Raw genomic sequence first — 16,803 nt, 5'->3', positions numbered from 1 at the left:
AGAGAGAGAGAGAGAGAGAGAGAGAGAGAGAGAGAGAGAGCACTCTGTGATTTACTACCCCCAGTAGTATCTAAGACTGTGGGTTGGACCCCTAGAGTGTCAGTGTACTTCCTATGAGTCAGTTAGTCAGCAGGCATGATTAGCTTAGGCACTTAATAAAACACCACCTACTAAACACCCACTCCCTGGTCTTACCCTCCCACAAATGCACATCATTTCCATGAGAAGAGCTGACACCAGTTTAGCCCACAAGAACAGTGAGGTAAACTGGTGGTGGGGAATCTTACTAGCTGCTTCACTACTGCTAGCCCTCCAAATGCTTTCTTTCTTCATGCAGTTCTCTCTTCAGACCAATTTTCTGTGTGCCCAGACTAGTGCCCTCCTGAATCTCTGGCTGCTCTCTTCTCTGCTGCCAGAGGACATAACTCACTGAAGCAGTTTTGAGGCTCTGGGGACTGTCTGACTCTCTGTAGCTATGTCTATCTAAAGCGTGGGTCCCTCTCAGCTATACCTCAAGCTCTCTCAAATTGGCATTCCATGCTTCTGGATTCCACACTTCCATACTACCCCTGAGTGAGGAATGCTGCTGCTAGAAGCCACATTCAATGGGGGTCAGGGAAGGGGGCAATTTCCTCTTCCCTCTCAAAAAGTGAAGATCTGGGTAATTCCTTGACATCTGGCTCCTTCATTGATTCACTGGAGCTGCCTAACTCCTAACCACCTCTAGGAGTCAGAAATAAAATGAATAAATAAAAAATATAATTTTGATAGCTATTTTATATTTTTATTTCCATTGAATATTTCCTCCCTCCCACTCCTCCCCTTCAGGAGGCAAACAATTTGACACGGATTATACATGTGAAGTCATGCAAAACATATGTCTAGATTGGCCATGTTGCAGGGGGAAGATTAAAAAAATAAGAAAAATAAAGTTAGAAAAGTATGCTTTAGTCGTCTGTATACATATTTCATCAATTCTCTCTCTGGAGTTAGATAGCATTTTTCATCATGGGTCCTTTAGAACTGTCTTTGATCATTATCTCAATCAGAGTTGCTAAGCCTTTCCCAGTTGATCATCATACAATATTGCCCTTATTATGTACAGTGTTCTCCCCATTCTGCTCACTTCACTTTACATCGGTTCTTTCTTCCCAGGTTTTTCTGAAACCATCCACTTGTCATTTCTTATACCACAATAGTATTCCAACACAATCATATGTGATAGCTTGTTCAGTCATTCCCAATTGATGTGTCCCCTTGGTTTCCAGTTCTTTGCTGCCACAAAAAGAGCTGTAAATAGCTAACTATTTAAAGACTCAAAGGCATGACTAATTTTGAGCCTAGTCAATGAACAGCTTTTCCACTTCTGATTCAACTAGAGAAAGATGTTCAAAATTCATAAAGAGATCAATGGAACTAACATCTCATTAACCCTAATACCACATCATCTGTGGTTACATTTTGTAATTGCACCAACTGAGGAAGGGAGAGCCGAATTAAATTCACTACCACTGTCCTTTAAATATATGTGAATTCAAAAATAATACAGCAGGAAAAGGCAAATGAAATGCATATGAAAAGCTGAATTGTATCCATATTCTACTGTTCACTATATTTTAACACTCTCCATTCTTACTTGGCCACGGTTTTAGGGTGAGAGGAACAAGCTCTTTCCTCGACCCCAAAACAATTCCACATGACACATGGATCAACTCCAAAGTCCACAAAGGAATCTCATGACTTTAAAGGATCGACCATAGAGGGTGCCTCTCTCACTTTCCCCATCTTCTCTCCCAAACCTTCCCCACACTTGGAAATCCCAGCGACACCTGTGTTTCTCCCTCTCCCCACAGAAAGCCACACTTTGCAACTCTTTGCAGACTGTGAACTGGAAGACGACATCCAGGTGGATCACCATGTGCATCTAGCTTGGGATGGTGAGGATTTGTTTCGGAGAGATGAGCAGCAGGGATACTGGATCTTCCTGAAACCATTGGGCTACATGTTAAAACCTGCTGTGGAAAGTGCCTTCTTGGACAGCATGAGAAAACACTACATGCAGGAATATTGTCTTGACATAATGAGGAAAATTCTTAGGCATTCAAGGATCAAGGAGAACGGTGAGTCTTATCGATTCCCTATCTTCCCCCAGAAAGAGCAGACCATGTCTACCTTCCTGCTGTGTCTGCCTCCTGCCATCAGGAGGTAGAAGACGTAGGGTGTAGACCAAACACTGGTTCCCATTAACCGTGCAAAAATCCACCCCACAGAATGGTGAATGAGTAAATGAATAAGGAAAAAAACATTTATTAAGCACTTATTAGCTGACGGTCCTCATGCTAAGAAGTAGTGATTCCAATACAAAGTCAGCAAAGTCAGTTTCTCCTCTCAGAGACATCTAAAAGGGGGAGACTAAGCATAAGAAAATGGGTGGCTGTAGAGGGGATTTTGAAAAAAAAAAGGACAAAAATAGCTAGTGAGACCACGGGGGAGTAGATTGACACACTCCTTCCAGGAGTGATGACAGAATTTATTCCATCGTGGTTCAAAAACTGAAGAATGAGGAAGTGCTTGGTGAATCTGATGAGAAGATGACCCAGGAGCATGGGGTGAAATGAACCATGGCTGGGGCGAGCTTGGAGTCATGGGCCAGGAAAGGCTGTTTACTAATAAAGACAGCTGAATCCCAGGGCAATGACATCTGATGGTGTAATTAATTGTTTTTATTACCTTATTGAAGTGATATGTCATAGTCTGATACCTCATCATGGTATGTAGGCATGAGTTCTTCAAGGCAGAGGTCCTCAAATTTATCTAGTATGACCAGTTTTTATATTAATTTCACAGATGCCCCTCCATTGTTACATTAATTTCATATATAGCTGCCTTCCCCTCTCTCCCATATTACAAGACCGTAATTTTTTTTCAATATTCAAATCCTCAAAAAAGTGAGTAAGAGTGCCGGCCCTGGAGTCTGGAGGACCCAGGATTGGTTCCGGTTTCAGATAATTAACACACACACACACACACACACACACACACACACACACAAAACTGTCCGTGTAACCTTGGGCAAGTTACGTAAGCCCAATTGCTTTAAAAGAAAAAAAAAAGAGAGAAAACCATTGATCATATAGTTCAGCTAGTCCTACCATGCAGAAGTTTTAAATGAAGGCCATGGTCTATGCTGGTGAATCTGTTGTGTGAGAACCTTCAAACTTAGTTCATAAAGGCTGTTCTTTAGACCCCTAGTGATGAATTCATCGGGTCATAGAAAATCATGAATACAAGTCTAAATCATTATGGGGCAGATTAAGTTTTCACTCATCAAGTGAATGCCCACACCGATAGAATCACACGTCTGTGGAAGGATTGAAACATTAAAGAAGAACTAATTATCATGTCAAATGCTTTTCACTACTTGTTGATATATACACCTCCTGGTCTTACAGAAAGACAGAATTTCCGAGTTGACAGGAATCTCAATAGCCACCTCATGCCTGAAAACATACAATCTCTTTCTCGAATAGTTCTTGTGTTATGGATCCCTTTGGCACCTGGTGAAGCCTATGAATCCCTTCACAGAATTAAAAAAAAATGGAAGGAAAATGCTATATTTCTATTACGGCTTAATGAAAAATAGATTTTTTTTTTCTCATCTAAGTTCATAGACTCCCTAAAACCTGTCCATTCTCTCCCTGAGGGCCTATGGACCCAGGTTAAGAACTGATGTTCTAAAATATACCCAACAAGTGGATAAGTTTTTGCCTTAGGACTCACATTGAAGGGATGTGTCTTCCCTCCACAGGCAGACCACTCCATTTGTCCGTAGTGTATCATCATGAATGAATATTACTTGTGTTTCTCCTGAGTGGACTATTTTAGGTACCGAGGGGGAGGCATATTATATGGCCCTTGTCCTCAGGGTACTTATGATGACTAGACACAAGGAAGGGGTGAGAGTAGAGAGCAGAGCAATAAGGAAGCAGGAAAATAAGGGAGCGTGAGGACAAAGGGAAATAGTGATACTAAAGAACTTTGGACATAATGCCTTCTCTTTCGCCTTCTCTCAGTGCCTCCTGAAGTGACTGTGTCTCGTCATGATGCTCTGGATGGCACTGTTACCCTCTCCTGTACAGCCACAGGCTTCTACCCCCACTTCATTCTGCTGAACTGGGAGAAGGGTTATGAGCATGCTATATGGGGGAAAGAGAGCTCCAGTGGCACCCTGCCCAATGCTGATGGCACCTTCTACCTCAAAGTAACCCTAGAGCTCATGCCAGGGAACCCAGGAATTGGGTACACTTGTGTGGTAGAACACAGAGAGCTAAAAACCCCAGCCATGTACCCTGGTGAGTAATTTACCCAAGGTGGGTGGACCTAATGCTAGAAGACCAAGCCAATGCCCAATTCCCACATCTTCCCCTAATTCATAAATAGCCCAAGGGAATGGTTCTGTTGCTTCCTGGAGATATCAACTTCTGTCCATCCCCATTAACTTGGTGACCTTTCACCCCTACAGTCCCTGGGAAACCCACTAAGGAGAAATCTTGGGCCATGGCATTGGCCATCATGACAGTTGTCATCCTGGGGGTGAGCTGTGCTTTAGTTTTCATCACAAGGAAGGAAAAGAAGACTGGTATGTATATGAGGAGAGAAAGTGGAAAGAGGAAATCACAGAGGGACAGGTGGTTAGTCTTCCAGGGTTGATGTTCATAATTGTGGACTTTGCAAAAGAGAATTACAATGTACCAGAAACTCAGAGTTGGAAAGGACCTTGGCATCCTTCTAGTCTAAACCATTTAAGAACAGAATTCCTCTCTGCGACATCCCTGGTGAGTAGTCAGCCATCCTCTGCTTGAAAACTTCCATTGATGGGGAATTCACAATGTCCTAAAGCACTCTATTCAACTTTGGGGCAGCCATCCCTGCTCCATTGATTGATGCCACATTTGCCTTTTTTGCAAACCTTCCCTGATGTTCCTAGTGCTGCCCTCTATGTTTAGGCAAAACACCTTGAATAGCTCTTTTGGGGAACAGCCATGTAAACAGTGGAGACAAATGAGCATGTTCCCCATTGCTTCAACCTTTGCTCATATGGCATCATTTGTAATCCTCTTCTCATCCTGGGAACTCACTGGAGAAGCTCCAGCTTGGCATTATTCTCCCCAAAAAAATGTATTGGTGAGAAGCAGATCTGAAACAGAATTTCTACACGTTGTTTCCTCCATCTTTTGAAGGAGGAAATTATCATTTGAGCAAGTCAAGAAAACATTAATTGCTATTCTTTTTTAAAAGTGTGCCCCAGTGGATGTCTAGATAATTAAAGTCCCCTAACACTGTTATATCATGCCTCTTTGTTAGGCTAGTAATGTCTTTCCCAGACTCCTTATCTGTTACCCTTTTCTGTTCAGGTGGTCTGTAGCATATGCAGCTAAAAATATTGCTGATGTTCCTGCCTTCATTTATCTTTACCCAGATCCTGTCCTTCATACTTCACTGTTCTGTTTTCTAGTTTTCCTCATCTAAGTATATCTTCTTAATATAGTGTTTCCCTGCCCAGTCACCCTTCTGATCATTTTTTAAAGACTTCACCCTTCCGCTATGACACAATGTGACCTAGAAAAAATTAGCTTCAGAGTCAGGAAGATAATGGGTCAGGTGTTGCCTCTGACACATCTTGGTTGTGTGACTCTGGGCAAGGTAACTCACCTATCAGGGTTCTGGGTACCTCTAGGACTCTGTTGCTGACAAGGTGCCTACCTGCATGGATAGAGAGAGTTCCTCTACTGAAAGATCCCTATGCCAATGAAGTCACAGGGCTGGTCCCTATGCCAACCTAACTCCTATTCCCTTTTATAGTGTATTCCCAGTCATGGGTCTCATCCCATCATCTCAGTGATAACTGTTGTACTTTTGCTATCTCTCCAGCTCTTGCCCATGGACCTGCTTAATCTAGACTGGTGAGAATTCTCCATGGCTAACCAGGCTCAGACCCACCATGCTGCTACACTTCAGTCATCTTCACATCAAACCTCTGCACCTGCTTTCCCTATCCCCACCCCTCTTTTTTACCTCTGTCTCTGGGAATGGTAATTAAACCAATACTACAATTTCCAGAAAGGACATATGTCAATAAATTGCCCCATGGTCCAACTCTGTGGCTTCCCTATGACTTCCCGGTCCAAAATAGCCTTTCTTGTCCATCACTGCCCCTATATGTTGCTTTCCCCATTAGAATTTAAGCACCTTTAGGGTGATAGGAGAGAGTAGTATAAAGAGGGGTAAAATAGAATGGAGGGGATCACACAGCTAGTAATCATAACTGTGAAAATTTTTATAGCAAGTTTCTCTGGTAAAGGACTCATTTCTCAAATATATACAAAATTAAGTCAAATTTATAAAAGTAAGAGCCATTCTCCAGTTGATAAATAGTCAAAGGATATGAACAGGCAGTTTTCAAACAAAGTAGTCAAAGCTATCTATATTCATATAAAAATACTCTAAATCACTATTGTTTAGAAAAATATAAACTAAAAACACCCTGAGGTGCCTATCAGATTGGTAATATATCAGAAAAGTGACAAATGTTGGAGGGGATTTGGGAAAATTGAGATACTAATGCATTGTCAGTGGGCTTGTGAAATGACTCAACCATTTTGGAGAGCAATTTAGAACTATGTCCAAAGGGCAATAAAAAGCATGCATACCCTTTGACACAGCAGTACTGCTACTAGGTCTGTCCTAAAGAGGTTAAAAAAAGAAAATTAACTATAAATACAAAAATGTTTATAGTGGTTCTTTTAATAGTAGCAAAGAATTGGATACTGAAGAGATAATTATCGATTAGGGAATGGAATACTATTATACTCTAAGATATGGGAGAAGGATGCTCTCAGAAAAACCTAGAAAGACTTACATGAACTGATGCAAAGTGAAATGAGCAGAACCAAGAAAACATTATGCACAGAAAGTGATATTATACAATGATCAATGTGAATGACTTAGCTATTATCAGCAATATAATGATTCAAGGAAATTCTAAAGGACTTATGATGAAAAAATGCTATCCACCTCCAGAGAAAGAACTGAAGAAGTCTGAATGCAGATCAAAGCATACTTTTTAAAAATTTTTCTCTGTTTTTCTTGAAAGGTTTTTTTGGTCTGTGTTTTCTTTGACTAATATGGAAATGTGTTTTGCAGTATTTAAAAAAAACAAATATTTAAAACTGCTTTTACATGTAATTGGGAAAAGTAAAATATTAAGTACATATATGTACATATATATTTTTTAAAGAATGTAAGTTCTGGGTGGCTAGGTGGTGCAGTGAGTAAAGCGCCGGCCCCAGAGTCAGGAGGACCTGAGTTCGGTTCCGGCCTCAGACACTTAACACCCAAAAAAAAAAAAAAAAAAAAAACTAGCCATGTAACCTTGGACAAGTTGCTTAACCCCAATTGCCCTACAAAAGGCAAAAAATAAAAAAGAATGTAAGGTCCTTGAGGGCAGGGACAGTCTTGTTTTTGAATTGTACCCCAAGCACTTAGCAAAATTTTAGGCACATAGTAAGCCTTTAATAAATGTTCCTTCCTTCATTCTTCTATTCATTCATTATGTAAAAGTGAATAACATGAGACAAAGTAGGAAAGGTAAGTTAGAAACATTTTGTAGAGCCTTCAATGCCAGGATCAAGAGTTTATATTTTATTGAATAAGCAATTAAGAGCCACATCGTGTTAAGAATGGATGGAGTAGGGATAGACCACAGGAAGCAAGATAGGATAAAAGGCTTTTCCAGTCAATCAAGCAAGAAGAACTAGAGAAGTCAAGGTGGGGACTGAGAGGAGGTTCTACATGAAAAAAAAAAAACTACTACAGAAATAGAACCCATAGGATGTGACAGCTGATTGGATGAATGGATGATGGGTCAAAGAGTTCATCGTTCTTGTTGTTTGGTCATTTTTCAGTAGTATCTGACTCTCCCTGACTCCATTTGAGGTTTTCTTGGCAGAGATAATGGAATGGTTTGTCAATTACTTCTCCAGCTTAATTTACAGATGAGGAAACTGAGGCAAACAGAGTTAAATGACTTGGTCAGGATCACACAGTGTAATGGGAATGGAAATTTTTAAGATCTTCCCTGCCCCGAGGCTTAAGTGTACCTGGAGCCTGTGGTGGGAGGCTTGTTTCTCAGGAGATATTTTTTGATTGGGCAGTGGGTCAAGAAGGTTGTTACATTCTCTGAGCCAGGAGAAGGTTATATAAACCCTGATTTGAGGCTTTGTTTTGGGGCTCACTTTGAGAAGTGTTATGTAATTTGATCAGATGAGACTCTGGGAAGACATTGTTGAGAGCCCCCTGGCTTTGAAAAACCCAGATGTTGATGGAAACTGTGATTTGGTATGGCTGTAATGGTTGGACAGTTTGGAAGCCTGGCTGCTTGATCTGTTTCTCTGTCTTGATAATTCTGTCTGTATACTCTGAAGTTCAGGGGGTGCTGACCTTTTTCCCCTGAACTAGGTAAATGATATATATTTGACCGATTAAATTAAGCTTGTTAACCCATTTTGAGTTGATTTCCTTTAGCAAAGCAGATCTAGGAACCTGTGCTGGCAGCCACCCTGGGAACGCTGGGGTGCTTGCCACTACACACAGCTAGTTAAATGTCTGAGGCTGGATTTGAACTCAGGAAGAGTTCTTGAAGGAGTCTTGCTGACTCCAGGGCCCTTGCATAGTTAGTAAATAATAATAATAATAATAATAATAAGTACTTACATAGTACTTACTCTATGCCAGGCCCTGCTCCAAGCACTTTACAAATATTTTCTCATTTAGTCTTCACAACAACCCCGGGAGGAAGGTGCTATCATTATCCTCATTTTATAGTTGAGAATACTGAGGAAGACAAAGATTAAGTGACTCACCTAGGGACACACACCAATAACAGCTCACATTTATGCACATTGCTTTTTCGTATTCATGATTTTGTTTGAGCCTCATAATAACCCTTTGAAGTAGGAGCCATTATTGTCTTCCTTTTCCAGAAGAGGGGCCAGAACCTCAGAGACATTCAGTGACTTTTCCAAGGACACCCAGCCTGTAATCATCTGAGCCAGAATTCAAACCTAAGTCCAGTATTCTATCAACTACCCTACAGTTGTCTTAAATGAGGAGACCCTGACCAAAACCAGTGGCACAAGGAACAAACCTTGGGCAGGACCCACAGAGTCATGCACAGGGACCCCACACGTCTCCAAGGGAGGAATTTGGGCCTCAAGGTAAGGAATCACTGGTTGTTATATAGTCTGAAGCCCAGTGCTTCATCCCAGCTATCTGGGGACCTAAGTATTAGAGAGATAATTGGTAGGAACTGGGCACTACATTGGTGGGTGTCCCTTGACCTTGACCAGTACATCTGATCCATCACATTTCACCCAGGTGGTTCACAGGTGACCCAGTGAGGACAAAGGGAATCTGATGAGGGACTTCCCACAAGCAAGAACTACATCTCCCACATTAGATCAGGAGCTTCCAAAGAGCAGGGAATCTTTCTCTCTTATTAACCTGGAAAATCCCTGAGGGAGGGTGCATTTCCCTATCAGACCTGGGACTTTCTTATTTCTGCGTCATTTCTGGTGCCAGTCCCATGAGATGCCCAGGGACAATCCCAATCTAGAATTTCTCAACAATCCTTGAATGCCACCTGACCCTCACCAGAGTGACCTTGTCTTTTAACTTCCACTCCCAATCCTTGCCAGAGAAAGTCCTGCCTAGAAACTGATGTCCTGGCTGTAATGAGAGGAGGGAAGGGCCAGGCTCGAGCTGATCCCTGCCACAGGAAGATGAGGGCCAAGGAGTCAGTGGGTGTATTTTTTTGTGTTCTGGGACATGTCTGTGATGTCATAAGTGTAAGAAATTCCCAGTGAAGAAACACCCCCTACCAATGCATATCAGTAACTGCTCTTCGATTGACAGTCTTGGAGAAATTCTAGCACTTTCCTTCCTTGATTCCATCCTGTCTACAACTTGTTGGTACATAGTTGTTAGTATATTGTCATCTCCATTAAATTGGCAGCTCCAAGAAGTCAGTGATTGACTCTGGTGGTTCTTTGTATCCCCAGTATTTATGCCTGCAAATAGTAGTTCTTTAATAAATGTTTATTTACTGGCTAATAATCACTAACAGGTTAAGTCAAACAGCATTAACTAAGCACCTGCTCTGTCCTTCGTTCTCAAAGAGGACCATGGCATCAGGGAAATGATAACATGACTTGCAGTTGAATTGGATTTAAGTGAGGGAGGGCTGTGCAAGGTCACCAGCCTCCCTTTCTCCTCCAGAGCCATTAGGGTCCAGTGACCAGATATTCCTCAGGATGACTGGAGACGGCCCAGGATGCAATTGGAGACCCTGGCCCTTTTAGACTAAGGCCTTTTCAGGTTCTCACTTTGAGGTTACACTAATTCATCGAATAGGCCTCTTTAAGAAGTGAGTCAAGGTAGAACCAGAGGGCAAAGCAGAACTTGAAAGAATTCACCTACTGCCTCTTGAAAAAGATCCCAAAAAGAAAACTCCTAGGAACATCATAGCCAAATTCCAGAGTTCCCAAGTCAAGAAGAAAATATTACAAGCTGTCAGGAAGAAACAATTTGAGTATTTGGAAACACAATCAGGATAACACAAGATCTAGCAGCTTCTACATTAAGGGATCAAAAAGCTTGGAATATGATATTCCAGAGATCAAAGTGATGAGGGATGGCTCCCAATAGGTTCAGCAGGAACTCTGATCTTATCTAAGACCAGAAAGCCTTCGATTCAGTCTGGGAAGAATTCAGCTCAGGCTAACTTGGAGTCAGAGTTGTAAAAGTTTATTGCACACTTTACAGCAGGCAAAGGTCCTTAAGCTGTACAGTGGTCGAGTCCTTTGGAGGACCTGCAACCTTAAAGGGGTAGAATTAAGATTTATATAGAATCATCTATAATAGAACCTGTGCCAATTATGCTAACTAGGTGATTAAGGGTGGGATTAGGGAAGAGTTAAGGTGGGGCCATTGTTTAAAGGAACATGCATTTTTTTAAAGCAATTGGGGTTAAGTAACTTGCTCAAGGTTACACGGCCAGTTATTATTTCTGGGTGTGGTGCTGAGTATCTGAGCCCGGGATTCGATCTCCAGGTCTTCTCAACACTGGAGCCGATACTATTACTCGCTGAGCCACCTGGCCGCCCCTAAGCAATTGGGGTTAAGTAACTTGCTCAAGGTTACATGGCCAGGTGTTTCTGGGTGGGTGCTAAGTGTCTGAGCCTGGATTCGATCTCCAGCTCTTCTCAACACTGGAGCCGGTGCTCTTACTCGCTGTGCTACCTGGCCGCCCCGGAACATGCATTTTTAATGTAACTTCGAAGGCGTATTACCCATGATTCAGTGGGAAAAAGCCCAAGGGGGAGGGGGGGCTACCTTGAGTTGTGGTTTTAGGCTTGAAACATCACTAAGTCAGCGAAGAGTCAAGGGCTGATGGAGAAGTGCCCAGTCTGCCACCCATCAGTGTCATGTTTGACAGGATTGATGTCTGGGAAGGATTGATGTCTGGGAACCAAGGTTAACGGAGACTCAAGGGATAAATAGGCTAAGGAGTGAACCCAGAGATAGGGTCCTGAAGGATTCATTGAGGCAGCCATGGAGTCAACCTAGAGATAGGGCACTGAAGGATTCATGGGGGCAGTGGGACACTATACAAGGGGGAGATAATTGTTGCCTAAGCTGGAATGTTTATAGATACTTTTGTGAAAGATTCATAGGAATAGTTTGTTATTGTTCCAAGCTGAGATAATTGTTACTGGGCAGAGTTATTGCTCTGAAGCTGGGGGGGGGGGAGAAAGGGCAGGGTTAATGCTCTGAGACTGGGGGGGAGGTATGATTTTACAAACTGGTTTTACAGACTGATGTTACAAAGTTTTACAGACTGATGTTACAAATATAGATCCCAAGCACCCCATCATTACTGATGTTACAAATTGGTATTACATATTGATTTTACAAACATAGATCCCAAGCACCCCATCAAAAGGAGCTAGTACTAAAACCAAGAATCACCTACCCAGCAAAACTGAGTATTATGCTTCAGAGGAAAATATGGTCATTCAATGAAATAGAGAACTTTCAAGTATTCTTGATCAAAAAACCAGAGCTAAACAGAAAATTTGACTTTCAAATACAGGAAGCAAGGGAGGCATGAGAAGGTAAACAGGAAAAAGAAATCATAAGGAACTTACTAAAGTTGAACTATTTACATTCCTTCATGGAAAGATGATAATTGTAACTCATGAGACTTTTCTCAGTATGAGGATAGTTGAAGGGAATATATATGTGTATAAATATATATGTATATATGTATACATACATATATATGTATGTATAGGAGGGTGTATGTGTGTATAAATATATGTGTGAGTGTGTGTATATGTGTGTACATGTATACATAGACAGAGGGCATAGGATGAGTTCAATAGGAAGGGATGATATGTAAAAAATAAAATTAAGAGGTGAGAGAGGAATACATTGGGAGAAGGAGAAAGGGAGAGATAGACTAGGATAAATTATCTCATATAAAAGAGGCAAGAGAAAACTGTTACAGTGGAGGGAAAGAACAGGAAGGTGAAAGGGAATGGGTCAATCTTACTCTCAATTAATTTAGCTTAAGGAGGGAATAACATAGACACTCAATTGGGTATCTTACCCTATAGGAAAGTGGGGTGGGGGTGAAAGGGGATAGGAGGAGGCATGACAGAATGACATATTGGGAGAGAGGGTAGTTAGAAGCAAACACTTTTGAAAAGGGACAGGGTCATAGTAGAAAATAGAATAAGTGGGGGGGGCGGAATAGGATGGAGGGAAATATAGTTAATGTCTTTCACAATATAACTACTACAGGAGAGTAAGAGCACCAGCTCCAGTGTTGGGATGACCTGGGATCGAATCCAGGCTCAGATACTTAGCACCACACCCAGAAATAACTGGCCGTGTAACCTTGAGCACGTTACTTAACCCCGATTGCTTTAATATATATATTATACATATATTAAATATATAATATATATTAATATATATAACTACTACAGAAACGTTTTGCATAACTACACATGTACAACCTATATTGAATTGCTTGTCTTCCCAGTGGGGTGGGTGAGGAGGGAAGAAGGGAAAGAATCTGGAAATCAAAGTTTTAAAAAAAAATGTTTAAAAAAAATGTTTTTTACATGCAACTGGGAAATAAGATATACAGGAACTGGGGTATCGAAATCCATCTTGCCCTACTAGAAAGTTAAAGGGGAGATGAGGGAGGATATAAGAGAGGGCAGATTGGAGGAAGGGGCATTCAGTAGGCTATGTTGGGGTGGGGGTAGGGGAAAGACAAGGAGAAAATTTGTAACTCAAAATCTTGTGGAAATGAATGTTGAAAACTAAAATACATAAATAAATTGAAAAAAAGAAAATGTACCATATAGCTTTGTTTTTTAAAAAAAGATCATTTTTTTAAAAAAGGAAGTGAGTTAATGGATGGCCCCTTTAATTAAAAAAAAAAAGATCACACTGGGAGGGGAAGACCCTCAAGGTTGCTGGCCAAAAGAGAAACAGTTACTATTTACATTCCCTCTGAACCAGGAGGGCCCAAAATATAGCCATTAAGTGTTGCTTGGCCAGGGACCTACTGTGGTCCAATCTATGAGCTCCAGAGTGAAATGAGTTTAAGGCTTGGTCTCTCAGAAAGAAATTTAGCCAGTAAGCCCCAAGGTAACTAGGCAGGTTTTGACCATCAAAATTTACCTTCCTTTGGAAAGGCAAAGGAAGGTAAATTTTGATTCTCAGAACTGGAGATACAAACCAAGGCAAAAGCTAGTCCCTGCTCTAACAAGGCAGACAACATGCAAACAACCAGGCATAAGTAAGATTGTAATATACAAGACCAGTCAGAGATAATCCACAGAAAATCCACATTTTTAAATGTTTATTTTATTTGTTTAACGCTATTGAACATGTATGACCTAGATCAGAATGTTTGCTGTCTGGGCAGGGAGGGAGGGAAGGAGGGAGAAAAATCTGGAACTCAAAATCTTATTAAAAATGAATGTTGAAAACTATCTTCACGTGTAGATGGAAAAAAATAAAACCTATTTTAAAAAATAAAATCCTTATTTCATTTGCCTTGCCCCCTCAGCCTTTAGTTGAAAAATTATGGCCTACCTTTTTACCTTTACTCCCTTTTGAATCAAGGAGGTCACAGGAGGGGTGCTTCTCCTGGCCCTCAGATAAGTCAGGAGAAGATGGATGGCAATGTCTGTGCTAAAGATCCCTGAATCTGAGGCAGAAGATCAGGGTATCACAGGTCAAGGATAACCTTGACTAGACCTAGTCTCAGAACCTGGCTGGTGAAGGCTACCCACTGATGGCCAGAAAGGTCAGCAGACTCTTTACAAGTGTGGATTTATAGGCATTTCTACTGGGCTCTGGGCTGTGAAGAGAGAGTATGTTACAATGGTTAGGGTGCTGGACTCAGAGTCGGGAAACCCTAGAAGCAAATCCTGCCACTGACACTTACTAATGGTGTGACCATAACAGACAGCATAAATAATGAAAGACAGTGAAAAGAACACTGCATCTGAAGGCAAAGGACCTGGGTTCAAATCCCAAGTTGAGCCAGGTTTTCTTTATCCATTCCCCCAAATGAATGAATAAATAAAAAATCATGCTATAGGCACTTACTATTTAAGCACTGTGGGGGCTTGTCCAATAGAAGAGACAAATCCTGCCCTCAAGAATCTTCCATTCTGGGGGAGGGAGGACAGGGAAGGGGAGAAAATTTGGAACTCAAAAGCTTGTGGAACTGAATGTTGTAAATTAAAAATAAATAAATACTTATGAAATAAAAAAAGAACTTTCTATTCTAATAAGGGAGGCTACACGTAGCAAAAAGGCCTAGTGAGGACTTGGATGCATGATGCCCACAGATGGTCCACTGGTCATCAGCCCCTGCCCTTAGCTCCATCAATTTTGGCTTTGCAAGCCTGGTGGTTCATCACAAGGACTGGGATGGAAGGGACTGGAATGGAAGTGACTCCCGGGGAGAAGAGAGGTGGCCTTGGATGGAGAGGGGGTCCCTGAGGTGGGCTGGAGGTTTGAACAATTAAAAGATTAGCCTGGAGGTGAGGAAGATTGGTGGAAAATCTACTGGGAGCCAACTGCCTTCAGGTGGATTCCTTCAGTTCCTGAAGAGTGACTGCAGAAATGGGACGGCAATTTACATCCTCTTCATTCCCACATCATGTGTTTTTAAACTTTAGTAATTAAAGTCACTTTCAATGGATTTTATAGTCCCTGAGAACCTGTTACATTTTAAAATAATTGGGGGGAAATCTTAAACTTACTGGACTAAGTCAAATGTAGACTTAGCCATAAAAAGCACAGTGGCCAAGGAGGGTGATTCTCTTTGGGAAAATTACAAGGATGGTGAGTGGAGTACCCAGAGGAACAGAATTAATAAAAGCCTGGAAGAAAGAATGATGAGAGAAATAGATGGGTACAATGAAAAGAATGCAATCCTGAACTATTTAATGAATCAATTGATCATGTTCATGAGCATTAGACAGCAGAAATGGCCTTGTCAGTGATTATAAATCTATATGGAGGTTTATCCAATGTGAATAAATTGCTTTCCTAAGCATATTAAAATAGCCTGAAACCTGTCAACAATAGCCTGTGAACAAACATTAATTTTCCAAGGAGAGAAAAAGAGATGGGGGAAGACAGACATACAGACAGAGGTCAAATGTAATACTGGTTTAAAATATAAACTCATTTGTTAAGTCTAAGAAAAAAGATCATGGACATTTATAAGCAGTATCAGCTTATACATTAAAAAGAGGCCGTGAAGGATAAAATTAGTTGTGTTTTTTTTTTTAATTTGGCAAGAGAAGCAACCAAGCCAAGGTATCCCAAAGGCACTTAGAGATAAAAATGGAAGGAAGGTAGTGAGTAGGAGAAAAAATGGAAAGGGCCTATAAAGATTTTGTAAGGAACAATTTCCACCATCAAAGACCCTAAAACTACACTCAGGCCCTAACACCACTATGTTTAGAGAGGCAAGAGAAATGATAGCAAAGATAGAAAAAGCAGCCAGATTGCAAGGAGTGAATGAAGAGGAAATCTGTGCTGGAGGTAAAGCACTTGAGGTCATTGATGGGTCAATTCACATGGGACAGTAGGAGAGGAAGCAGCAAAAGCTGGAGGGAAAATATTGAATGTTATTTTTTTATTATTATTACTTTTAAAGTGGAGGAGAGAACACCCACAAGTGCCAATCTATGGGCAAAATCTTTATGAGACACAAGCATAAACACTAAGAGCATTATCATGAGAGTATTAGTGGGGAGAAAGCAGGCTGCCACCAGTGATAGTTGCACAGTAAACCACCTTTTTATCATTATAAAAGATAGAGGAAATAAAAGATTCTGTGCTTATCATTTGCTGACTTAGAGAGCATTTGCCTCCATTGAACAAAACATGTCCCTAAAGACTCTTTTCTAGCTCCGTCCATCCATTAAAGAACCGGCACAATGCTGCTCAATGACCCTCTGACCATCAACATCAGGTGAGTTCTAAAAGTAGGATGGATCCTCTCCAGAGGTGCTCACCAATGTGTACCCAGAGCTGAGTTCATGTCCTTATGAACAGTTCAACCCATCAGATACTTCTGTTTACAGATAACATTGTGCTGAGAGAATCAAACCCCAGAACACTGGAAAAGATCCATGG

At 41.2% G+C, this 16,803-nt stretch overlaps 1 protein-coding gene across 1 annotated transcript; it reads left to right on the top strand.

Moving 5' to 3' along the window:
• The first annotated feature begins 580 nt into the window (after nucleotides 1-580).
• LOC138145608 (class I histocompatibility antigen, F10 alpha chain-like) lies at nucleotides 581-4,906 on the top strand. Its single transcript, XM_069067315.1, has 4 exons — nucleotides 581-611; nucleotides 1,854-2,120; nucleotides 4,074-4,352; nucleotides 4,523-4,906. The coding sequence occupies exons 1-4, from the start codon at nucleotides 581-583 to the stop codon at nucleotides 4,708-4,710; spliced, it is 765 nt and encodes a 254-aa protein (XP_068923416.1). The 3' UTR covers nucleotides 4,711-4,906.
• Nucleotides 4,907-16,803: the final 11,897 nt, after the last annotated feature.

The sequence above is a fragment of the Petaurus breviceps genome, unplaced genomic scaffold (assembly GCF_028583685.1).
Source record: "Petaurus breviceps papuanus isolate PSGF00001 unplaced genomic scaffold, PetGlider_PUasm1.0 139, whole genome shotgun sequence".
NCBI lineage: Eukaryota > Metazoa > Chordata > Mammalia > Diprotodontia > Petauridae > Petaurus > Petaurus breviceps.
The sequence above is the reverse complement of the archived record's forward strand: the minus strand, read 5'-3'. Positions and strand labels throughout refer to the sequence as shown.